General features: G+C 45.2%; 1 protein-coding gene across 8 annotated transcripts in view; it reads left to right on the top strand.

The window, feature by feature from the left end:
• The first annotated feature begins 417 nt into the window (after positions 1-417).
• EPB41L3 (erythrocyte membrane protein band 4.1 like 3) overlaps positions 418-26,323 on the top strand; it is a 227,614-nt gene continuing 201,708 nt past the window's right edge. For 4 of the 8 annotated variants that reach the window (XM_069568419.1, XM_069568420.1, XM_069568384.1 and 1 more), the window contains exon 1: positions 418-737. Coding sequence is in view for 2 of the 8 variants with exons in the window: in XM_069568367.1 (XP_069424468.1) it covers positions 23,723-23,834 (112 nt within the window). In the remaining 6 variants the exon portion in view is untranslated. Of the gene's footprint in view, positions 738-21,327; positions 23,835-26,323 lie in introns of those variants that run through there. The other 4 variants (XM_069568421.1, XM_069568383.1, XM_069568367.1 and 1 more) reach the window with 2 other exon arrangements.

The following is a 26,323-nucleotide window of genomic DNA, read 5'->3' as shown; positions in this document are numbered from 1 at the left end:
GTATTTTAGCGTTTCGTGTGACCCTGTGAGAAGCTTAAGCGGAAACAAGCCTCCGAACACTTAAGGACTCGCATCCCTGCCGCTTCTGCCGTGACTTGAACTCTTTTCAGAAACTGCACAGATTTAATACCACCAAAAGGAGCCGAGTTACCAGGTCCCCTTCAGGCGCGCGAAGGGCTTGTGTCACATCGTCTCTCTCTTCTCCAATCCCCGGCCGACACAAATTGCTCGTGTGTGTGCCCGATCCTTCCCTCCTTGCCAAAGCCCAAGCAGCTCGCAGCACTTGCTGGGTATAAAGCCCAGGGCTGCTGGGCAGGAACCCAGCACCTCGAACGCAGCTCGGCGAAGGAGCGGGGCGGGGCCGAGCGCGGGGACCGCCCGGGCGCGGGGCGCAGCCAACCAGCGGCCGCGGAGGGCGGGTCGGCGCGGGCAGAGGGGAGCGGGCTGTCACAGGCGCCTGGCGCGCGCTGCAGGTGGCAACTTGGAGGTGCCACCGCCGCCGCCGCGAGAGGGCCCGGGTCTGGCGGCCCCTTCCGGCCTCCGGGAGCCCTTTCCCGCCACCGAGCCGGAGATCGGACGCAGGAGAATCCGCAGGAAAAAGCCGCTGCGCAGGGACCCGTGAGCAGCCCTACCTCCCTTCTGCCCTTCCGCTACTTTTTTTCTTCGAGGAAGGTTGTGCCGGGGAGCGGCGAACAGGCTCCGGGAGAGGCCGGAGAGGAACACTCCCGGTGACCCAGGTGAGCGCCTTTCCTCCCCCTATCCCACCCCTCTTCCCAGCCGGGCGCAGGCCGGGACGCTGGCTCGCCCAGTGCGTAGGGGCCGCGGCGCGGGCGCCTGCCCTTGGCTCGAGGTCGAGGAGGGAGAAGGCGAGGAAGGGGGCGAGGCTGGCCCGGCCGGGGGCTGCTTGTCCGGAACCACCTGGAATGCGCAGATACTCTCGGTTGGGCACTTGCGGCGAGGGATGGACGGAGAGGGTCTCAGCGGTGATGGGAGGGCGGGCACCCTGCTTGCCGCGGGCCAGGATCGCCCCCGTGCGCGCCGTTCGGGAGCCGCAGCGGGAGCCGGGCGCGGCGCCTCTGCGAACCCCGGGAGTGAGCGCGCGGGTCCGGCGAGCGCACGAACCTTCAGTCTCTGCGAGACCCGGGCTCCGGTGGACGTCATCCCTCCCGGCCCCAGAACTCCTCCGCCCGTCTCGCCTCCACCCCTCCGCGCTCTCGGCGCAGCCTATTCGGAGATCCGTGCCTTGGCCGGCGCGTAGATGTTGCCGTCACTCCCCTCCCTGCCCTCGCCCGAGTTGGAGCGCCCCGGGGTCCCGCTCCTCTGCCCCGACCGCCCAGCAGCGCGCTGGAGGCGAGTGGGGCGGACCGGTTCTCCGCGCCGAGGGCGGAGGTGGCGCGGTCTCGCTCTTCAGTGCTCCCTCTGTCCATACCACCCGCCCCGCCTGCAGTTTGAACCGCTGGCCCAGAGAGTGGAAACTCTGTAGCCAGATCCTCGCTCGCTCTGGGAAACTGCCTCGCTCGCTCTGGGAAACTGGGGGGCTTCCGGGGATGTTGGAAACCTCGGAGAAGAGGCGAGAGCATCTGCCTCCATCTGGGCGTTTCAGACCCTGCTGTGAATTGGACAGTGGCTCTGACCTCCGTGTCCGGGATCTGGCTTGGGGGTGCTGGCGGCCGTGAGCGTGTATGTGTGTGCGTGTGTGTGTTTATCCGTGAGGCAGAGGTACCGGGGCCGGCTCCCCCTGCCCGGCGGAGACGCAGGGCCCCGCCACTCGTCTTTGCCAGCCGCGCGCAGCTGCACCCAGCAACTCAGCGCTGCTGACTCTTCTCCGCTCCAGCTGCCCGCCCCCATCCCCACTCCACCTAGACGCGTCCGGGGGTGGCTATCATCTGGCCGGAAGGTGCGGACGGAGATCCAGTCTCTCCCGCGGTGAATGGGGCAGGTTTCCAAAATCCAGAGGAATGCTCCTGGCCCGGCTGTAGGGACCTCGGGAAGAGACCGGCGGAGGCGAGTCCGCGCTTCGCGGAGGGTGTCGTATCGCTCGGGAAGCCCGAAGTTGGGGTCGCTGAGCCGCCGAACTGCCTTTGGCGCGTCCGGGTCGGAGGCGGAGGAACCGGCCGGCGGGGGGCGCGCTGCGCGGGCGGTTGGGGGAGGGTGGGGACCAGCTGTGAAGGGCCCCCGGGGCCGCGCGTACAGGGGGGCTCGGCGCCGGTGTGTTTGTGGGGGGTGGGGGCGCGTCCGGGCTGCGTTGGGCTCCGAGGACGCCCACTAGCGCTGAAGTTGAGGTCGGGGTCGGTGCCGCGTGGGGATCGCCCTCGCGGCCGCTGCGGATCCCAAGCAGTAGCCACGCGGCGCGTTTGGCCCCCAACTCCGCCCGCCGGCCGCGGCTTTCGCTTTTCATTCTGCAGAGGTGAAGCTTCTACGCAGAGAAAGCCGGAGATGGCTGGAGGCGAAATCCTCCGGGGAGCGAGGGCGGCGCCCAAAGACGCGGAATGGGAGAACGCGGGTAGCGCAGTGAAACGCCAAAGATCCCCGAGGCAAGGCAAGGCTGGCCCAGGCCAGAGGTCGGGCTCCCGGCCCTGGCCGCCGCTTTCCTAGGGGACGGAAGGCTCCAGCCTCCCGCGCCCTCAGCCCCGGCTCGTGGTCAACTCCTGTGTAATTCCCTGCGAAGTGCACTGGATTAAGACTGGGCGGGGAAGGGGCTAGAAAGCACAAAATGAATGAAAGTGGAAAGGGCTGTAAATCCCAATTTTAATTCCGGCTTAAATCTAAACTCCATTTGATTAGAAACAGACTCTAATCTGGTCGCGCGGGGTCTGGATTCATTTCTGCTAATGATAGTTACTGGAGGGCCGGGCGAGGTTCGTCCTTCCCAAAATGGAATTGTCCGCAGATGGAGGAGGGAAGCGGTCAGTTCACGTTGGTTTGGAAATGACCTTGCAGGCCTTCTCTTATCTGTCACAGGCATTCCCTCCTGGATCAATTACATACGTTCAGAGACTTCATGACACCAAGGGGTTAAAATCCTTGCCTGTAAAGGTAGTTTCCAAGGAGGGCTTTTTAATGGGCTCCTTAGAACTGCAGTAACCCCAGGGAACATTTTCGGTTCCGAGAAGCACGGGTGTAAAACCAAAATTTTATAACTCAGCTATGATGTCTAAGTCCCCATAAGGGAGGTTTCCTCCTGACTGTGGTATAAGTTATTGAGGGCAGGGCTCTGTCTGATTCTTTATTCTCCAGGGCCAGGGATATAGTAGGTGTTCAACAAACACATATGGACTGGTACTTATAATTTAAAATGTTGGCCTGAAAAAAAAAACATTTAATAATTTCTAGGATCAATCATTATTAAAAATCAGAATTTTAAACCAAGTGTTATAGTCATTTTGAGGCCTATTGTGTGTAGTTTAGTTACATTTTTTAAAAACCATTTGTGATTGATGAAATCACTTATGAGAATGAGCTTAGGATGTTGCTGTTCTTTAGTCACTCAGTTGTATCCGACTCTTTTGCAGTCCTATGGACTGTAGCCCGACAGGCTCCTCTGTCCATGGGATTTCCCAGGCAAGAATACTGGAGTGTGTTGCCATTTCCTTCTGCAGGAGAATCTTCCCAAGCCAGGCAGGGACCAAACCTGAGTCTCCTACGTTTCTTGCATTGGCAGATGGATTCTTTACTGCTGAGACACTAGAGAAGCCCACTTAGAATGTTAGGAAATTTAGAAATAACAGAATGACTGTTGCATGTTTAAAGCCTCTCTGTAACAGTCTCAGATTCCTCCAGAAACGGAGACCTCACTACTTTCACAAAGGTTCAATCCACTCTAGATAAACTCATTATTCAAATGTTGGGAGCTCAAGGTTGAATAGGACAGGGCCTCTGTCCTCACATGCTGGTTGGCAAGCCAAAAAGGAAACGTGATTTTGGTCCTGCTGTGTAGACATATGGGAAAGTTAAGAGATCTCAGTGCTTTGAGTGACAGCAGCAAGGGGCACCTGACTGAGGACGGTCCTGTGGTTTGGATTTGGAGGAGGAAGAGGACTATATAAACAGACTAATAAGAACTTTTCAGTACTTCCCTGGCAGTCCAGTGGTTAACACTCTACCTTCCAATAGAGGGTGCCCTGGTTCCATCCCCCATCAAGGAACTAATATCCCACATGTTGTGCAGTGTGGCAAAAAAAGAAAAATTATATATTTAAAAAAGAACTTTTTTGAAGCTTTGCCTGCCTGTCTATTCCTTCCTGAGCCATCTCCTGAGCTGTGACACTCACGCCCTCTCTCTCCTCCATGCCTACCCTTCTTCTCTGTAACAGCAGTCTCTAAGTCTATCTGTTTCTTCTCGAAGCCTAAGATTCTTCATGCTACACCTCACCCCGTGTAACCAGCTCACCTCACAGCACACTGAATATTAACATGCTATCTCTGAAAATTAAAAAATGGGGAAGAGGAGCAAAAACTCAAGCAGGGGATGATTTGTGTAGGACTTGAAGTCAGAGCGGTTGGCGGTGAATAGTTCATTAAAAAGATCCAGGGAGCGGGATGAGTCATGGTCCGTTCTGGGCAGCCACTTCCTGGTCTGGAAGGAGAGTAATCATTTTCACCTGCCATGCGGTGAGAATCCATTTATGGCTCCTGTGTTATCAGAGACGCTGGGAAGGCACCGGTGAGAGCGAGCACATAGAACCTAGAATTTCCCAATCAGAACCGGTTAACCAGAAATAGCAAGACCCACAATTAGTAAGAAAACAGGACTTTCCCTGGAGAGCTGCTGAAGGGGCTGGAGATGTTGAAAGCTATTGAACCAACCATGATCTTCACAGTAAAGATGGAGGAAACATCAATGGCTGTTATAAAGTTTCTGATTTATCATTTTGCCAGGGAATCATTGAAACGGTGATGGAGAAATCAAAGCGACCACCAGATTGCTGCGGGGAAGATGATCATTGTTTTAATGCTACCTGAGTGAGGCTGCTTTTTTGGGGCAGCTTTTGGTGTCCTGATGACATGATGTAGAAAGCAGGTCAGATAGATGGACCACCTGTGTTCTGCAGGGCCACTGGTCATCAGAGGGCCCAAAGCTAATACTAGGGCTCCTATCCTGGTGGGATGCTGGACAGAATTCAGGACACCAGAGCTAAAAGTACAGTATCTTGGAATCCTCAGTAGCAGAGAGTGAGCAGCTAACTAGGTTAAGAGCAGTGATGTGATAGGGAATGGCACTGCATATAATCAGGGCCGATTAAGAGGGTTTCAGTCAAGTGGAATGAACCCAGATCAGAACCGGAGGAAAGATATGAATGGGCGCAGGAGCGCCTGTAGTACTTGGTGCCTAGGGACTCGGGAACAGAAGGAGGAGGAGAGCTGTCCCATCTCAGTGGGAAAGCAAGGGCAGGAGGTGGAAATCAGAGCCCTTGCTGCTGCTCCTGTATGTTGTTATGTAAGGTCTCTGAGCCACAGCATCTCCATCAGGAAAATGGGGATAAAGATGCTTCCTGGTGAGGAATCAGTACCATGTAAATGCCTCACATCTGGTCTGGCTTCTAGGTTAGCTGCCCTGGCAATAAGCTTCCGGTTTGCTAGTCTAGGAATGTAGGCTGACTGGATGAATTATCACCAGGTCGTTCTCTTCAGCCTCCATTAGAAGTCCAGTCTCACATTTTCAGCTGCCAAGTATCTTCCCTGATAGCTCAGTTGGTAAAGAATCTGCCTGCAATAGAGGAGACCCCAGTTCAATTCCTGGATCAGGAAGATCCCCTTGAGAAGGGATAGGCTACCCACTCCAGTATTCTTGGGCTTCCCTTGTGGCTCAACTGGTAAAGAATCTGCCCACAATGTGGGAGACCTGGGTTCGATCCCTGGGTTGGGAAGATCCCTGGAGAAGGGAATGGCTACCCACTCCAGTATTCTGGCCTGGAGAATTCCATGGACTGTATAGCTCATGGGGTTGCAAAGAGTCAGGTATGACTGAGCAACTCACTTCCACCCACATTTTCAGCTGCCAAGTAGATATTTTTACCCTGCTATTCCACAGTTACTTGGACTCAATGGATCTCAGCCTTTCATTCATCTGTTTCATGCTTTTCTCCCTTATACCAGTATGTGCCCTCAGTCTCCAGGCAGGAAGCCTGGTCTTCATTTTCTTTGCCTTCCTCTTCTCACGTAGCTCCACTGTAGATACACAGAAATGCCAATAGTCATGTTGTAACTCCCATTGTCGCTCCCTTCCCCAGTCTCTTCCTGCCTGGACTGTTGTGTTGTCATCCCAGCCTACTCTCATCCCACCCCCTAACCTGGGCTTCCCACTCGGTCCTTTGATTGGACAATTTTGATGACATTGCTACCTGGCTCCAAACCTCAAGTCTCTCCTATTTTCTGATAGCCCTTTCAATCTGGTTCACAACTCTGTGTCCTACATTCAGTGTGACCTCCCACTGGCCCCCAGCAGGAAACCCATTACACCTGTCCAGTTTTTTTTGTTGTTGTTGTTGTTGCACACCTTGGCATGTGGGACCTTAGTTCTCTGGCCAGGGGTCAAACCCACAGCCCCTGCATTGTAGGCAGAGTCTTAACCACTGGACCACGAGGAAAGTCCCTGTCCCTGTTTTGAATGTACATCTTTAGGTTTTGTGTCCACATCCTTTGCTCATCTATTTCTTTCAACCGAGATCCGCCCCCTCTGTATTTTCATCTTGATATCCCACTGGTTTTTCAAGGTCTAACTCAAATACCACCTCCCTTCTGAAGTTTTCCCTGATCATTCTCAGAAGGTCTCCCTTTCCCTTCAGCAGACCTATGCTTCTTCCTCATGCAAATACCATGTTTTTATTCTGTGATGTGTTCCTGTTGAGAACTTATTCATCTTTGTCTTCATCGTTGAGTGGTACCCTGCAGAGTGGAAGCTCCATCACTTTTCATTGAATGAATGATTGTGTCATGAAGCCTGAGAAAGACAATGAAAGAAGGATGCTCCAAACCCAGGTCAAGACGGTAGGTAGGAGGAAGAAGTAGCCTTGATCAGGTCTTTGCAGACAAAGTGGAAAAGAGGCAATTATCTGGAGGGTTCACAAACCACCCTCTACCTCCTTTTGGTCTAGTAACATGAGTAACTCAAGCTTTGGCAGCCGGAGGAACCTGTAGCATTATTGACATTCTTCATTGTAGAAATCAGCTTCTAGTCATGTGAGTTGGACAGAGCTTTCCAAAGCAGGCTGGAGTGTGGGAAAGCCAAGCTGACAGTGATTGGGCTGAAAGGAAACAGATATCCTGGGCAAGATGCCTGTAAATGCTGGATGCAGCCAGAAAGAGGCAAGATTCTCGGTCTGGGACTCAAGAATGTCTGATCTAGAATTCCTTTTAGGAAGCTTTTCATCTGATTCCTCTCATGGCTCCTTGCTTTACAAGATATACATACTATATTATCAAAATCTATAATCATGCATGTGTTCATTAGCATGGGTAGTTGTTTGAATGTTTCTGATGGAGAAGAATGAAAAGACTAGGCCGATCCTCCTGTGTATACAATATATTCGAGGACAGGTGGAAAAACAAGTTATTATAAAAAGCTTGCCAGTTTGCAAGTTCCAGGAACAGAAATGCTTCCAAACAGTCTTAACTATACAAGCTTTCAAACCTGAGAGGATAAATCCATCCTCATCAAATAGTTATAAACAGCCCATTGCACACGAGGAATGAACAAGTAGGAAAAAAATTGGGCACGATCAGGTGCTGAGGTTTTGAATAGTCAAGAATGAGACACTTTATTAAATGATGTTTGAATTATACTCTCAAACCTCTTCTGAAATCTGAGCAACTGGATGATCAAAGTGATGAAAAGCTGTTGTGTCTCTGCTATATAGACTTTAACACATGGTGTTTATATAGTTTGCATACATACATTACAAAATAGAAAAGATGTTGGTCATCCAGTGTGTGAGAACAGTTAGCCACATGTTTGATTCCTATCTAGGACACTGTCCGAACTGGCTAATAGAAATGATAGTGTTCTTTATCACAGAAACAACAACAAAAATACTGAATGGCATCTCAGAGTCACAGTATTTTAATTACTACTCTGATAGTTAAAAAAAAAAAAAATCAGCATTTTGCCATACAAATCTCTTCATCTCTGTAACCTCCTCGATATAAAAGTCCATCGTGGAAGATTCACAAGAACTAATTCAAATACAAGCAAATATTTGTTTTTTAGGTTTTATTGAAGTATAATTGATTTATACTGTTGCATTAGTTTCTGCTGTACAGCAAAATGATTCAGTTACCTGTATAAATGTGTGTGTTTGTGTATATATCCTTTTTCATATTATTTCCCATTATGGTTTGTCTCAGGATATTGAATATAGTTCACTGTGCTATATACCCTTTGTTTATCCATTCTATAATAATAGTTTGCATCTGCAAATGGAAAAAGAAAATTTTTTTTAAACAAATGTGGTTTCTTTTTGGCACTTTTCACATTAGGAAAAAAAAAAATTTTAACCAAAGTACAATTCAGTTAGGAAGATAAACCTACTGATTCTACTGCAAAATGTTTCTGCATTCTAAGATCAAATAGAAATGATTATTTTGTTGATATAACTCCTCTGCATCATTCATGTTGGAAAAATAATGTCACAGACATTTGTCTCTGCACTAAAATAATCCATGACAAATTCACTTAGACTCTGATCTTGAAGTGATCCACATTGATCATGTAATTACCAAGATAATTAGGTAAAACTGCTGCACCTTCTTTTTTCAACTGGGCAGAGCTGATCTGCTTCTTGAGAAAGCAGTTCAGTTTACAGTGGATGCACGAGTAAGCCATGTTTCGCAGGCCAAAGAGCTTAATAACCGTAATGCAACTCACTCTATGGCCACCTGCAATCGAGTTAGTTCTGAATAGAGTCAGATTTCGCCTACTGACCTTAGGAATCCCTGGGGATCACTCCCCGGCTTGTGAAACCAAATTCTTCTGGGCTGCCTGCACTCCACCATTTTCACTTGCTTTTATTCAGGCCACCATGATGTCAAATGATTACATTTGTCATCAAAGATCCCAGATGCACCCAAGGATGCTGTTAAACCCACCCTGACTTGAACCCAATAGAGAGGCGGCCAGCAGGTCACGTGCTCCCAGCTTTCCCAAAGTCTGGATTGAGTACAGGTTCAGTAGAAAAGTGGAGTGAAAGTGTCAGTCATTCAGTCGTGTCTGACTCTTTGTGACCCCACAGACCGTAGCCCTGCCAGGCTCTTCCATCCATGGGATTCTCCACATAAGAATACTGGAATAGGTTGCCATTCCCTTCTCCAGGATCCCAACCCAGGGATCAAACTTGGGTCTCCTGCATTGCAGGCAGATTCTTTACCATCTGAGCCACCAGGAAAGCCCACAGTTTCCATGCTAGTAGTGATTGGATCACTACTCAGCTGGCAGTATTATCCTCATGGCTCCGTGAGGTCCAGCATTCAGCCCTTTGTCTTGGAGACACCACCACACAACAGTGCCTCTTGGCAGATTCTGTGATTGAGGTGAAGTGGCTCTTTCACTCAGGACCCAGTGTGTGAACAAGGATACCAAGCTTGTAAGCTTATGAAATCTGTGTGTCTGTCCATGCAGGCGCTCAGTCGCATCCAACTCATTTCGATCCGTGGAGTGTAGCCCACCAGGCTCCTCTGTCCATGGGATTCTCCAGGCAAGAATGCTGGAATGGGTTGCCATTTCCTACTCCAGGGAATCTTCTTGACCCAAGAATCAAATCCACATCTTATACATCTCCTGCACTGGCAGACCAATTCTTTATCACTGCACCACCTGAGAAATCTTGGAGTTTATCAGATAGTCAATAGAGACCCATGGAAGGAATTTGTGTAGAAGAGTCATATAGGAAATTAGAAATAGAAGGCTTACTCTGGCTGTGGGCGGAGTAAGCTTGATGGCACAAAAGGGCAGAAAGTTAGGTGGGCAACCAGGAAGCTTTTCCACCTTCCACCACACTCCTTGCTGACCTTGGACTTTGAATCTCTTCCCCTTTGATCTGGGTTCTTTCCTGGGAGGCCCCTAACTTTTTCTCCTATGATTAGATGCTGGAGTCTAATCCAGGGCCCAGGTTCCATTATTATTAGATTCTGTTGAATCTAAAACGTGGAGATCGCATTCTTCAAAGGTTGGGTGGCTTAGATACTTTCCTTCATAAATTTTATGAATCTTGGGGAATATTATCATATTTCAACATCATCTACATTGTATTTATAAAGAATGAGTAACGTGCTATTCTTAGTCATTCGCTTTCTTTGGAAAACATATTAAAGATGAAAATGAATTAGGTAATTCAACAATGAGTAACGCTGCTGAAGTGTATGGCAACCCAGATGTCAAATCTTTTCACTCAGTGAAAAATATCATGATGTTCTGATTTGTGTCTTATACCTTCAATATACAAGTATACACTTATCTTTCAGGTTATTTCACATAGTATTTTGTCTTAAGTGTAGCTTTGTCCACCCCCTAGATACAGTTAGGAGATAACTGTGTTTCACGAAAAATAAACAGTGAGGTAATTTTCCAGATTGTGGGTTTATCAGCATTTAATTTCCCTGGATGACTGTTTATTCATCTTTATGATGGAGTTACAGCTGCTCCAGCTTTCAAATCTACAATCTAAAAACATCATCATAGATTTTAAAAACCTTTTGTTTTCTAAACCTGATAGCATCACATAAACTTCATGATCGATTTTACACGTCAGCATTATTGAAACATAATTTTGGCCCAAGGAAATGAAAATATCACTTTGCAAGGGTCTGCTATACAAAAATACTAAATTCACTGTACTGTAGAAATGAACACAACACTGTAAATCAACTACACTTCAGTAAAATAAACTACAAAGGAAGCAAGACCAAATACTAAACAATTCTTTAGTAACAATAATAATATTATTATTAGAAGTAGAGGTAGTATAGTTTTGTTCTCTGGATAATTGATCTCATTAGTCTGATGACGATGTCCGATTTTTTGGAATTGGCTCAACACTTTCTTTAACCACATTACCCAGAATTTCATTTTATTTTCCTCCCCTTTCACCTCTCCTCCTAGATTTGGATGGTCTCAAAGATATTCTAAGTAATCTTTACAAAGCCTAGGAAGATGATTTGCTCTCTCCTAGACTCCATTTGGCCTAAGGAAAGGAGGTGCTGGTTACATCTGGCCAGCTGTTAGTCTAGTGGGAAGTCAGGGTCCATTGGGCAGGGCTGGAATGTAGCATTTGCAACTCTAGCCGTGAGCTGTTTGAAGTTTCAAAGAGCAGCTGGGCTGAGACTTCCCTGGGGGTCCGGTGACTAAGACTCCTTGCTCTCAATGCAGGGGGCCCAGGTTCCATGCTTGGCCAGGGAACCAGATCCTGCATGCCGCAACTAAAGACCCAGCACATCCAAATAAATAAAAGAACAGCTGGGCTGAGCCACTGGTGACTTTCTATGGGAGTGCTGTTCACTTATTGCCTGGAAATGAGAAGATTTGGGGAAAGTGACCCATTAAATTATTGCTCTGACCAAAAGTATAATTTTAACAAGATTGAGAAATAGGGTTGAAAAATAGAAAAAACGAAACAAGGAAAATAACCATTTCCTCACATTATACTTCACTGTGTTGGATGAAAGTGAGTGCTGGGTGTCATGGGTTGCGTAAAGCAAGTTGCATTCTGTTCACAAAAAATTAGTCAGAGTCAAAGAAATATGCTCTTCCTCTTTCTCTGCCCACTGCTTCTGAATATTGCCCCAGACCTTGCCTCAAAAATAGCAACAACAGGGACTTCCCTGGTGGTCCAGTGGCTAAGACTCGGTGCTCCCAATGCAGGGAGCCTGGGATCAATCCCCGGTAAGGTAACTAGATCCCACATGCTGCAACTAAGACCCTGCTGCTGCTGCTAAGTCGCTTCAGTCGTGTCTGACACTGTGCGACCCCATAGACGGCAGCCCACCAGGCTCCCCCATCCCTAGTATTCTCCAGGCAAGAACACTGGAGTGGATTGCCACTTCCTTCTCCAATGCAGGAAAGTGAAAAGTGAAAGTGAAGTTGCTCAGTCGAGTCCAACTCTTAGCGACCCCATGGACTGCAGCCCACCAGGCTCCTCCATCCTTGGGATTTTCCAGTCAAGAGTACTGGAGTGGGGTACCATTGCCTTCTCCGAACTAAGACCCGGAACAGTCAAATAAATAAAAATAAATATTAAAACAACAACAAACCCAACCAAAACTCTTTTCTTTTTCTGATAGTTTTATTGAAATATAATTGGTCTACAGGGCTTCCCTGGTGGCTCAGTGGTAGAGCCACTGCAGGGGATACAGGTTTGATCCCTGGGTCAGGAAGATTCCCTTGCAGAAGGAACTGGCAGCCCACTTCAGTGTTCTCGCCTGGAGAACGCTGTGGACAGAGGAGCCTGGCGGGCTACAATGCATGGGACCACAAAAGTGTCAGAGGTGTCTTAGTGACTAACCAACATCAACAATTAACCTACCACACTGTGTAAATTTAAGGTGGACAGCATAATGATTTGACTTACATACAACATGAAATGATGACCCCAGTAACTAGTGACCATCCATTATCTCATACAGATACAAAATAAAAGAAAAAGAAAAAACTTGTCTTCCTTGTAATGAGCAGTCTTAAGATTTATTCTCAATTTTCATATAAACTATACAGCAACATTCAGGTTTTCATTATATGTATCTTATTGTACATTATATCCTAGTGTTTCCTTATTTCATAACTTTGTACATTTTGACCACTTTCATCCACTTCCTCTTTCTCCCCCCACACCAGCTCAGGAAACCATACATCTGATCTCTTTTTCTGAGAGTGTTTTTGAAGCATAATTGTGTCTGCTCTTGGTGCACAGCGTTGTGATTTGATATTTGATGGCATCACCGACTCGATGGACATGAGTTTGAGTAGGCTCCGGGAGTTGGTGATGGACAGGGAAGCCTGGCGTGCTGCGATTCATGGGGTCACAAAAAGTCGGGCACAACTGAGCGACTGAACTGAACTAATAATAAGTCTAGTTACCCTTCTACACTGCAGGCAGATTCTTTACTGTCTGAGCCACCAGGGAAGCCCCAACATATTATACAAAGATTAATTACATCGTGATTTGTTATATTTCCCATGGTGTAGATTTTACCCCTGTGACTGGTTCATTTCACAACTGAAAGTTCCTACCTCTTAATCCCCAAATTTTCTGAATAGCCGAGAGCCAGATTTTTGTGAGGCTGTCCTTTTATATAGAGCACATGAGAGTGAAAGTGTTAGTCAGTCAGTCATGTGGACTCTTTGTGACCCCATGAACCATAGCCCTTTAGTCTCCTCTGTCCATGGAATTCTCCAGGCAAGAATACTGAAGTGGGTTCCCATTACCTTCTCTAAGGGATCTTCCCAACCCAGGGACCAAACCTGGGTCTCCCACATTGCAGAGCACATAGTAGGCATTCAATAAATGCAAAGAATCCTAAAAACTTGATTTAGCATCATGAACCAGGATGCAAACTCAGCGTGCCTGCTCATGTGTTTTCAAAAAAATTTTAGTGGCTGAGTTCATCAGAGTGATATTTTAAAGATCCTTGTCTCGCTTGTATCTGCAGTGAGGGGGTTGCATTTTCCTTTACACCCAACAGTCAGAGAGCTGTGAGCACGTGTGTTCCACCCAGGCTAAAAACACTGCGCTCAGTTCCAGGTGCCTTCTTGTCTCAATGATCCGTTGGTCCAATGGTTTCCTGATTGTAGCCACAAGCTGAATTTGTCCCTGTGAAGTTGCTTGCTTGAAATTGATGGTATGGTTCTCCCCTACTCTGCGTTGACTCTTCTCTGCTCATGGAGAGACACACTGAATTCAGAAATTGGCGTTTGGGGGCATTGACCTACCGAAGGATCAGTTTGTTCCTGATGTGAAAGCCAGCATCAGAGGTGTGAACAGGATGAGGTCAGTGACCTTGAACATCGTGAAGCCTTTTATTTTTCAGCTGTGCTCACACAGGGTAGATGCCTGGCTTCAGAAGTCCTGTGCCCTTTTGAAACAGGTTGAGCAATGTTGCCAACAGAGTCTTCTTCTTCTTTTTTCTTTTTGAGCCCTTGGTCTTCTTTGAAACATTTATACCTCCACCCCCCCCACCCCCACCCAGCCCCATAAGGAACTGGACTTCCCTGGTGGCTCAGCAGTAAGGAATCCGCCTGCCGATGCAGGAGACACAGGAGACTCAGGTTTGTTCCCTGGGTGGGGAAGATCCCCTGGAGAAGGGAATGGCTGCCCACCCCAGTGTTCTCACCTGGAGAGTCCCATGGACAGAGGAGCCTGGTGGGCTACTGTCTGTGGGGTTGAAAAGAGTCAGACACGACTTAGCAACCGAGCACAAACTCATGCCACAAGGAATGCATGCGATCATATACTTTGACAAGTTTCAGCACTTCCTTTTCTGAGTTATTTTTCAAAGCGGAAGGCGAGCAATGATCAAAGAGCCCTTTAATGGGTGTAGTGCGTTTTGTTTGTAACAGCACGGAAATGCTTACTTTCTTCAAACTCTGGCCTTTCAGCCCTAGGGGTGAGATGACTAGGCTGATAAAAGGCAGACACCTACTTTCTGAATGCAGTCATTCCCCATTTTACAGAAGAATTGTTTTTCCAAAAGTGCATTTGTTAGTATTTGTTTGAAATTTTGAATTCTTTGCCTGGAGAGAAGATGTTGAAAATTATGGTTAGGTTTCTAGGCTAGTTCAGACAACTATACTCAGTCTGTGTCATGAGCATATGTTGGAATTATTAGTACCACTGGTGGGACTCAGACAGGAAGCCAGTGGTGCCTCATCATGGGGACAGCCTAAGGTGAAAATCTTTGAATTCGTATATAGCATCCCTTCCTGATTCCTCATTCATCTTCTCCTGCGCGCTTCTCTGGGCTCTGATGTCCACATACTTTCTTGAGTCTCGCTTCTGTGCTTTCCATTAGGCTTTCTTCCCCCAATACACTCCTTGTTCCAATTGTATTACCTTCTTTATTTCCCAAATAAAGATATCATTTCCTTAGTTCTGCTGATCAATCCTGATACAAGTAGGAAAGCCATCTGATTGAATTAACTGTAATTGTATGTTTGTATGGGATTGATAACCCCATAGCCCTTTCGTGCTATTGCATTAAAAAGGAAAATGTCTCACAGATGGCCAACAGTCACATGAAAAGATGCTCAACACTGCTAATCAACAGACGAATGCAAACTAAAACTGCAATGAGGTATCATCTCACACTGGTCAGAATGGCCATCATCAAAAAGTCTGCATATAATAAATACTAGGGGCTTCCCTGGTGGCTCAGAGTGTGGAGAAAAGGGAACCCTCTTACACTGTTGGTGGGAATTAAATTGGTACAGCCACTATGTAGAATAGTATGGAGGTTCCTTAAAAAGCTAAAAGTAGAGTTACCATTTGATTTAGCAATCCACTCCTGGGCATATGTCTGGAAAAGAAAACTCTAATTCAAAAAGAACCCCAAAGTTTATATCAGAACCGTTTACAATAGCCAAGACATGGAAGTAACCTAAGTGTCCACTGAAAGATGAGTGAATAAAGATGTGGCAATATATATATGATGGAATATTACCAGGCCATAAAAAAGAATGAAACAATGCCATTTGCAGCAATACAGATAGGCCTAGAGACTGTCGTATTGAGTGAATTAAGTCAGAGAAATACAAATATTATATGATATCATTTATATGTGGACTCTAAAAAAATAACACAAATGAACTCATTTACAAAACAGAAACAGACTTACAGACACACAAACAAATATGGTTACCAAAGAGGAAAATGGAGGAGGAGGGATAAACTAAGAGTTTGTGATTAGCAGATACACCCAGCCATATTTAAAATAGATAAACAACAAAGATTTCCTATATTGCACAAAGAAATATATTCAATATCTTGTAATAACTTAATGGAAATATATATATATATGTATAACTGATTCACTTTGCTGTACCCCTGAAACTAACATAACATTGTAAATCAAGTACATTTTGATTAAAAAAAATAGAAGGTCTTGTAACTCAAATCAAATACAAGGTGTTGTATTTACTTCAATTTGATTTTTACTTATTTTTTACAAGCAAGGTACTGATGCAGGCCATGAAAATAAAAGTATAAATTAAAAACGGTGTTTATCATCTTATTGGGAGACAAATATATAAATGCCAATAAACATGATACAAAATGTTATGGATTTTTAAAGAGAATTTTATGAAAATATCAAATCTTATACCTCACTGGAGTGACGCAGATAAACTGACAACGATAACACTGAAAAACAAGGGACTTCCCTGGTGGTCCAGTGGCTAAGACTCCACATTCATGATGCAGGGAGCTGGGGGTTTGATCCCTGGTCAGGGAACTAGAGGGGCTTCCCTTATGGCTCAAACAGTAAAGAATCTGCCTGTAGTGCAGGAGACCTGGGTTCGATCCCTGGGTCAGAAAGATCCCCTGGTGAAGGGAATAGCAAACTATCTATCCAGTGTTTTTGCCTGGAGAATTCCATGGACAGAGGAGCCTGGTGGGCTACAGTCCATGGGGTCACAAAGAGTTGGGCACAAGTTAGCAGCTAACACTTTCACTTTCCCTAGTGGCTCAGCAGAAAAGATTCCACCTGCCAATGCAGGAGCCACAGGAGAGGAGGGTTCAATCCCTGGGTTGGGAAGATCCCCTGGAGGAGAGCATGACAGTCTACTCCAGTATTCTTGCCTGGGAAATCCCACGGACGGAGGAGACTAGCAGACTTTGCAATCCATTGGGGTTGCAAAGAGTCGGACATGACTTAGCGACTAAACAACAACAAAACAACATCCTACGTGCATTCTTATAAGTGATTTCACCAATCCAAATAGTTCAAACGTTAAAATTGAAGAAGTTTCTAGAAGTTGCGTCGATCAAGTTACCACGTGCAAAGCTGTCAGGGGGACTTCCCCGGTGGTCGAGTGGTTAAGATCCTGCACTTCCACAGGAGAGGGCACAGGTTCGACCCTTGGTTGAAGAACTAGGATCCCATTTGCCATGCAGTGAAGCCAATAAATGAATGAATGAATCAGTCAGTGAATAAATAAAGTTGCCAAAAATCAGGTGTCAGGGAGGAGAGTTTCAACTGAATCATCATGAGATAGAGATTTCTATTTTTAATCTATTCACGAAGCACAGGCATCTGTCTTCACCATATACACATTCCTTCAATTGTCTCTCTGTTACATGTAATGGTTACCTAAGAATTGAGCAGCTCTTGGATGGTGGGTTGTGATATGAAGAAAAAAAAGGGGAGGAAACCAAGAAAGGAACTGCCATTTACTGAGCACCTGCTGTGCTCTAAGTATTCTGACCTAAGTGCTGAAAATGCCCTTATTTCTGACCTTTCTTACAGTTCTACCGTGATGAGCAAAGACAACAAAATCAAGGCTTGCCCAGGGCAAGTGAATGGCCCACCCAAAGTCGATTCAAAAAGACAGACTGTCTCTGTGAAATCATACTGGTTCCCTCCTTGCTTTACACCCCTCAAAAAAGAGAGAGAGAGAGAGAGAGAGAGAGAGAGAGAGAGAGAGAGAGAGAGAGAGAGAGAGGGAGAAACAGGGAACTATATTCAATATCCTATGATAAACCATAATGGAAAAAAAATATTTTAAAATGTATACAGGTATATAACTGAGTCACTTTGCTATACAGCAGAGATTGGCACAATGTTGTGAAAAAACTAAATTTCAATTAAAATAAATAAATTTTGAAAGGAAAGTTTTAGTTAGATCCACTCCGAAGTTTAGCTTCCCAAGTGACTCAGTGGTAAAGAACCCACCTGCCAGTGCAGGAGATGCAGAGACCTGGGTTTGATCCCTGAGTTGGGAAGTTGCCCTGAAGAAGGGAATGGCAACCCACTCCAGTATCCTTGCCTGGAGAATTCCATGGACAGAGGAGCCTGGCAGGCTACAGTCCACGGGGTCGCAAAGAGTCAGACACGACTGAGTGGCTGAGCACACACGCACGCACTGAGAAGTTTAATTCCTTGGGTGCTTTGCTCAGATGTCTTTAGCATTTTTTATAGGTCTGCCCTCCTCTCCTGACGTTCTACCATCTCAGTCTTGTTGGAAGGCTGGAGCACCTTATCAGTTTTGTTTTGTTTTTTAAGGTACAGACTGGCCCCTCAGTGATGCTGTTCCAGCAGGCATCCCTGGAGAATGCACTTTGATAAGAATATTTGATGTGACCGGCCTTGTTGCCTGGCTGCATTCCATCATCTCCTTCACACCCATTTCCTTACCTGGATATGCCTTAGATCTGTCTTCTCTCACTGATGTTACTAACATACAATTATTTTCTTGTTATTAAAATCATAATCACGCTTTTGGTTGCTATTTATTTCTGGAAATTGCATATTAAGGTAATTATTTTTATCTTGCCTACATTAACAGCTCATAAATTTTACAGTCGTAAATATTAACTCCTTAGCTGCCTGCCTCTAGCTCCTTGGTGAAGAGATAAGTGAGGTTTTTTTTTTCCCTAAGAATTAGGGGAATGCAGAAGGGACTTGAGGATGGATAAAGCTTGCAGCAGCTTCAGAGGTGACAGGTACCAAAAAGCCAATAGAGCTAGCAGAGGGGGTTCGCCGGCAGCACAGAAGGGCTCACTTCCTCATAGCTCGGTTGATAAAGAATCTGCTATGCAATTCAGGAGACCCTAGTTCGAGTCCTGGATCGGGAAGATCCCCTGGAGAAGGGATAGGCTATCCACTCCAGTATTCTTGGGCTTTCCTGATGGCTCAGCTGGTAAAGAATGTGCTTGCAATGCAGGAGATCTAGGTTCTATCCCTGGGTTGGGAAGATTCCCTGGAAAAGGAAGAAGCTACCCACTCAGTATTCTGGCCTAGAGAATTCCATGGACCGTATAGTCCATGGGATCACAAAGAGGCGGACACAACTGAGCAACTTTCACTCACTCAGAAGGCCTCACTGAAGTCAGAAAGGACCACCTATCCTGGAAGCTCTATTTCTTCCCACCCCACGGAGCATCCTCGGAATAGTGACTCTGATCTTGGCTCCCCTGGAATGCGGGCTCCTCTATAAACATTTCCCACTTGCCAATTAACCATAAAGTGGGTTTCAAAAAATGAGCACAAGGCAGACATTGCACCAGCCACAGAGGGGAAGTTATTCTTTTTGAAAGCAACCTTGAGATTCATTGTAGGGTGATGAAGCTTTATGTTGGAACTTTATGAATTCATCTTTCTATGATGAATCATTAAAAGGTAGAAAAGTAAGTTGAGTGGTGAGTAATTCTTAACATCCATCACAGGCAGGGAAAGACACTGTAACTGCAGCCTCCAACACATGTGGACCAGACTGATCTTGCTTTTTGGTTAAGACCAGAATCACACATATGGCCCCCGGGGGCTTCTCCTGCATCCTTCTCAGCCTCATCATTTACCCTTCACTATCCTGATTTCCGTTGCAGACACTGCAGTACCCAAGGACCTCTGTCCTTCAATCATTCTTAAAAATGATTGAAGAACCTTTGTTTATTCATGCATACTTATTGATATGTACTACGTTCAAAATTACAACTGAGAAGTTTTTCAGATATTTGTTTTTAATTCACTTAAAAATAGTAAATTCCATACCATGTGAGTGTAAACATTTTTTAAATTTATGTTTAACTGGAGGTCAATGAACGTGAATATTTTTACGAAAGTTACCTATATTTCCAAAATAAGAATAATTTAGGGTAAAGAATGATACTGCAATTCTATTTAATGCCCAGCTTAAGAGAGTGAATTCTTATGTAGGTTCCTGCTTCCCACTTAGAAACTGAAGGTGAGACCTCATAGACCATTTAGCTTCCAGAAACGTCCACTGTGTGCAAAAGGCAAATGACTCTTTAGTATGACGAGGGAAAGGGCTTCCATGGTGACTCCGGTAAAAAAAAAAAAAAAAATCCACTTGCCAGGCAGGAGACGGGGATTCGATCCCTGGGTCAGGAAGATCCCCTGGAGAAGGAAATGGCAACCCACTCCAGCATTCTTGCCTGGAAAGTGCTATAAACAGGGGAGCTTGGCGAGTCAGTCCATGGGGGTCACAAAATTGTTGGACATGACTCAGCAACTAACAACAACAACATGACTGGGAAAACTGTTTTGATCTCATGGGCCTCCTGGAAGAGGCATAGGGACCTCCCGGAGTCCTGGACCCCACTTTAGGAATAGACTCATGGGCCTTCAGGGGGTTGGAAATAAGCCTGTAGGGATGGAGAATGAGAAATACGATTGGAAGTTGAAGTTGAGGCTGCAGCATATCCTATTTCAACATTTCTGATCCAAGGAAGGGACTGAGCATCCTTGCTGAGAAGCGGACAATAAATACTCAAGCACATTCCAAAGCCCACTCTGAATTTTTCCTGCTTATTTCCCAAAGGTCTTTTCCAAACATCATTTCATTTCATCTGCACCATAACTTGATGAGAAAACCAGGACCTTATTCTGCTTTTCCACTCAAGGAAACAGAGATGTTTAACAACTTGCTCAAGATTACCCCAGTTCCTTTAAAGGACCCCTGGACCCACACGTCAGATTCCCCAAGACCTCCCCTTGCTCTGACCCTCTCCCCTCACTGTGAGGTCAACCCAGGCACTCAGGGGCCAGGTTCACAGGGTGATGGAAACTGTGGGCAGAAGGTGATTGAAACCAGATGTGTAAACTCACTTCTGTGACAGTGACTCATATATGCACCTACGTATTCCTTTTCCTGAGTCTCTAGGAAAGAAAAATAGTCAATATTATTTTTATCCACCGAGAGGATCAGCTGTGTCCTTTGGCTATTACCAAGGAAATCTGTGTGTTCTCTCTGGAAAGAAAACACCATTCACTTTTAGAACTAGAGTAGATGAAACCAAATGCTACCCACAAGTCAAGTTCTTAAGCTTTTTAAATATCTAGAGGACGTTAGGAAGACCTTGCAGGGGCACTTTGCAAGGTTCCGTGGACTTGGACGGATTAGGAGGGGGCTGTGGGCTGAGTGCTGACAGCTGGCTCCTCTCTGGTCTTTGCAGGCATGTCTGTCTCACTTCATCCAGTGCCCTTTAAGTAACTGCTCTTGTCCCAGACCTGCTGAGAGGAAGACCAGGTTTCTTGAGTATGTGCTAAGGCTGCTTTTGTTTCACAAACTGCAATATTTTTTAACGCTTTATGCTGAGCGTGACTTAGACTCTTATGATTTCTTCTGAAGATTGGGTCTACAAGGGGTGACCAAATAGTTCCAGTAATCATTCTAGCAATAGGTGTTTTGTTCTTAAGTGTGGTAATGTGCTGACTCACTGCAAAAGACCCTGAAGCTGGGAAAGATGGAAGGCAAAAGGAGAAGGGGGCGGCAGAGGATGAGATGGTTAGATAGCATCACGGACTCAATGGACAGGAATTTGAGCAAACTCTGGGAGATAATGAAGGACAGAGGAGCCTGGCATGCTGCAGTTCATGGGTTCGCAAAGAGTCAGACATAGCTTGGTGACTGAACAATGATATGCGCATAACATAAAATTTAGTATCTTAATTATCTTTAAGTTCAAGAGTGATACATCCTTTTGCATTGCTGTGCAGCCAGCCCTAAGGACCCTTTTCATCTTCCCATTGAACCTCAACTCCCTGTTTCTCCCTCCCCGCAATTCCTGCCAACCACCATCCTATCACTTTCCTTCTCTGGGAATCTGACTACCCTAAGGACCTCACAGAAGTGGAATCACACAGTATCCATCCTTTTATGTCTGGCTTGTTTCATTTAGTGTAATGTCCTCAAGGTTCATTCATGTGTCAGAATTTCATTCCTTTTTAAAGGTGAATAGTGTTCCCTTCTATGTATGGACCATGTATCTATGCATGCATTGACGGACACTTGGGTTGCTTCCACTTTTTGACTATTGTATACAGGCCTGCTCTGAACCTGGATGTCCAAATACTTCTTCGAGACATTGCTTTCAGTTCTTCTGAGTTGATAATAGCTTTTAAAGTCGTGGGCTTCCCAGGTGGTGAGGTAAAGAATCTGCTTGCTAATTCAGACGCAAGAGAAGCGGGTTCGATCCCTGAGTCCAGAAGATCCCCTGGAACAGGAAATGACAACCTGCTCTAGTATTCTTGCCTGGGAAATCCTACAGTCCATGGGGTCGCAAGGAGTTGAACCTGACTGAGCGGCTAAGCACACTTGGTAGTTACATCTGTAAGGCCGAGGCCCAGGAGGCCCTGGTCAACCCAAGGGTCACAGACTTCCTCCAGCGTGACTTTGGCATGGCCTGGCCTTCCAAGGTGACTTCCCTGTGGCAAGCCTGTAACAGATGCTCTGTTTTAAACTAAGCCTGTTTGGGGAGTTCCATTGGCTGGACGTTATGTTTCATGCGGCTTTACCTTGTGAAATTTCTTCCCTAATGGAGCAACTATTATGGCTGACAGGATTGAAAAACAACATAGCCTAGAAATTTTGTAGCCATAAAATTTTTTTCTGGCCCCTATAAAAAGATAATAATAATAAAACTTATTTCTGTGGTCTTTTCATTGACAAATTCAAATTCTGTTCTACGGCTGTGACCTGTAGCACATTCTAAATGAAAGTGAAATTCCTCAGTCGTGTCCGACTCTTTGTGATCTCATGGACTATACAGTCCATGGAATTCTTCAGGCCAGAATACTGGAGTGAGTAGTCTTTCCCTTGTCCAGGAGCACATTTTAAAATGGGCTAGAATTTATATTCTTAGAAAAGGGATAATTGGAATTATTAGTCAAATGCTTGTGGGAGTATATAAATAATTTTACTGAGTTTTCTGATTTTGATTTTGAAATAGCCTAAGTCTTTACTTGGCCACAATGTGCCTGCAATGCAGGAGACCTGAGTTCAATCCCTGGGTTGGGAAGATGCCCCAGAGAAGGGGATCATCAACCCACTCCAATATTCTTGCCTGGAAAATCCCACAGACAGAGGAGCCTGGCAAGCTACAGTCCATGGGCTCACAGAGAATCAGACACAACTGAGTGACTAACACACTTGACCACAGTCTCAAACTCCTCCCCGATTCTAGGCCACATTGCTTTCATTATTTTCATGTCCCTATGCGTTCATACAACTCTTCCGTAGTCTCCTTCTGGAAACATCTATTATATATTCAACTGTGGCTTGCATGTGTTTTCTCTTATTTGCAACTTATTTGTGCTCTCTTATCTGTTCGTTGAAAGTGTTAACAAGAGATCTCTTTGTGTCTCTCATGAATTATCTACCTTTTCTTTTTTTAAATTTTGAATGGAGAATAGTTGCCTTCTAACGTTGTATTAGTTTCTGCCGTACAACTTGTGAATACATATACCCCCTCTTTTTCGGATTTCCTTCCCATTTGGGTCACCAGAGAACACGGAGTAGAGTTCTCTGTCTACACAGTAGGTTCCCATTAGTCATCCAATTTATACATAGTAGTATATATCTGTCAATCCCAGTCTCCCAGCTCATCCCATCCCCTTCTTTCCCCCTTGCTATCCAAAGTTCTTGACCTTGTTTTCCTATAGCAACTTTCACCTTAACCCACTGTGTCTTGGCAATGGGGCGGTTTCTAGAAAGGAGAGAACTCTTACTATCACGCTCAGAATGGGGATGCATTACCACTGGGTGTTGAATTGCTTCTAATCTATGTTTTCTCCTCCTTTTTGCTCCCTGTCTTGCTGCCCCTCGGAACATGGCACGGGACCTGCCCATCGTCTGGAAACGTGTTATCTCTGGGCGTGCGACACGGACGATGTGGGTGAGTCATGAAATTAATGTTTAAGCTGTTGATTTCTCTCTGTGTTTGGAGAAGAAGAAAATCGCCAGATGAAACTGCTTGTTGGGAAAATATCTTCAGCATCCTGGTGCCCACATGCGTGCACCCTTTGCACCTTCATGCTTTGCTCTTGGTTTTCTTTATTTCTGGAAGGAGGGGGTTTGTACGATTTTGAAGAATAGTTCTTTATAACAAGGTAGTTTGAAAATATCCCAAACAGTTTGAAATGGAATTTTCTAAGGCTCCTGTTTGGTTGTTCCTATAAGTTATACACCACGGATATTCACAATTACCATTTGTGGCAGATATGTGTGTTGGTTTTTGTGATGCTGGCATTGTTTCTAATATAAAGGCATTGGAAATGGTACACTGTGGATGTATTTATATTCAATGAGTCGTGAATTTGACATGAAATCTTCTCACTTTAATTAGTCCCACTTTAATTGGTCCTCAAGGTAGCAAGATTCAAAATATCAAACTTTGTTCTTCCAGAGCTGGGCAGTAAGGATGTACTGGGCACCCAGCTATTCCACCTGTGGGACCAGGGAGGGGAGAAAGGGTTGATGTCTCTTGGCGGATTTCTTGCTGTAGAATGGAGACCAGATGACAAGCAGGTTTTGAATACAAAAAGTAGAGTTTTAGTTACATTTCTTTCTAGTTATCAAGCATGTGGGAAATAAGATTCCTCCCCCCGCCCCCCCCCCAAAAAAAGGAGGCATTGATTAGCATGATACTGTAGGAGTGGCTGGTTCAATAGTGTCTATCCATTTTTAATTTCTTTATTTTTAATTGGAGGATAATTGCATTATAATATTATGTTGGTTTCTGCCATACATTAACATGAATCCAGCCATAGATATATATGTCTCCTCCCTCCTGAACCTCCCTGCCACCTCCCACCCCATCCTACCCTGCTAGCTTGTCACAGAGCACTGGATTTGAGCTCCTTATGTCATATAGCTAATTCCCCCTGGCTATCTATTGTACATATTGTTCTGTATACGTTTCAGTGCCACTCTCTCACTTCATCCCACGCTCTCCTTCCCTCACTGTGTCCACAATCTGTTCTCTATGTCTGTATCTCCATAGCTGCCCTGCAAATAGGTTTATCAGTACCATCTTTGTAGATCCCATATATATGCATAAATATACAACATTTGTCTTTCTCGTCCTGACTTACTTCACTCTATATAATAGGCTCTAGGATCATTCACCTCATTAGAACTTCTATCCTTTTTTAAAAAAAAAATGCCTTAGCATGGCTAGTTCCTGGAAAAAAAAAGAAATCCTTTGGGGTATTCTTCTGTAGGAAAATCATTGTCTTGATTATCCATTCCACTTTCATCCTGGGTCTCCCTCTACATAAATTCCAAATAAATTTCAAACTGTCGTCTTAGCCAGTTGAGATGCCAGGATTTCACTTGCTGGGAGCAAATGCATGTTACTGTTACAAATACATAATACCATCTGTTATTTCTGGAATCTCTAAAACTATATTGAATGTTAACATGAAATCTGGCATGGATGTTTGTAAGATTTTCTATTCTGGTGTAAGTAATTTGGGAATTTTAATCTTAGATGATTTGGTTGCCCGTAAATATCCTTAGGACTACGTATCATTCGAGTTTACTCTGTTGAGCTATGAGTTGTTGATTTGATGCAATTACCACCTAATCAGCAGTTTTGCCTTTTGGGTTATGCTATGATTTTTCAGTTCCACATCTCAAGTCCCCTTTTGGGATTCCCACTGTGTGTTTTCTTCTGTGTATGTCTGTAGGTCTTTCCATTATCCTCGTTAACGAGCAGTCCTCAACCTGGCACCCAGGGATCGGTTTTATGGGGAAGACAATTTTCCCACAGACCAGGAGTGGGGGATGGTTTTGGGATGATTCAAGTGAATTGCATTTATTGTGTACTTTAGTTCTATTATTATTACATCACTTCCACCTCAGATCATCAGGCATCAGATCCCAAAGGTTGGGGACCCCTGTTGTAAATGATAACCTGCTGGACAACCATCCTTAAAATCTCACTTTCTCATCCAGTAATAATAAGTAACTAGAACCTACTTCTTTTAAGTTAATCATGTGCCAAATACTGTGAATTCTTCTTTCTCCTAGGACTCAGGAAGTTTGGAAGATAGCACTGTTTGTGAGATGTTCAGGGAATCTTCTGAAATCTCTGCTCCTAGAAACAGCAAAGTACAAGCCAGAGTGTCTGCCTGTTTTTTCACACTCGACTCCATTCCAGAGCATGTGTATCCTATCAGTTTCTCCTTTTCTTTCACTTTCTAAGGTTCCCTTCTACTCTATTTAGGAATCTCTGGATGTGTGTGTCATTTGGGCTTTTTAAATTTGTTTTTATTTCATGTATAGAGAGGGGACAGGCTGGGTCTGCAGCCTAAAGATTTGGTCAATCTGGGATCACTTTCTTAAAAAAAAAAAAGCTAATGGGCTTGTCACTCGACATGG

Source organism: Ovis canadensis, chromosome 23 (genome assembly GCF_042477335.2).
Source record: "Ovis canadensis isolate MfBH-ARS-UI-01 breed Bighorn chromosome 23, ARS-UI_OviCan_v2, whole genome shotgun sequence".
In the NCBI taxonomy this organism is placed as follows: Eukaryota; Metazoa; Chordata; class Mammalia; order Artiodactyla; family Bovidae; genus Ovis; species Ovis canadensis.
The sequence above is the reverse complement of the archived record's forward strand: the minus strand, read 5'-3'. Positions and strand labels throughout refer to the sequence as shown.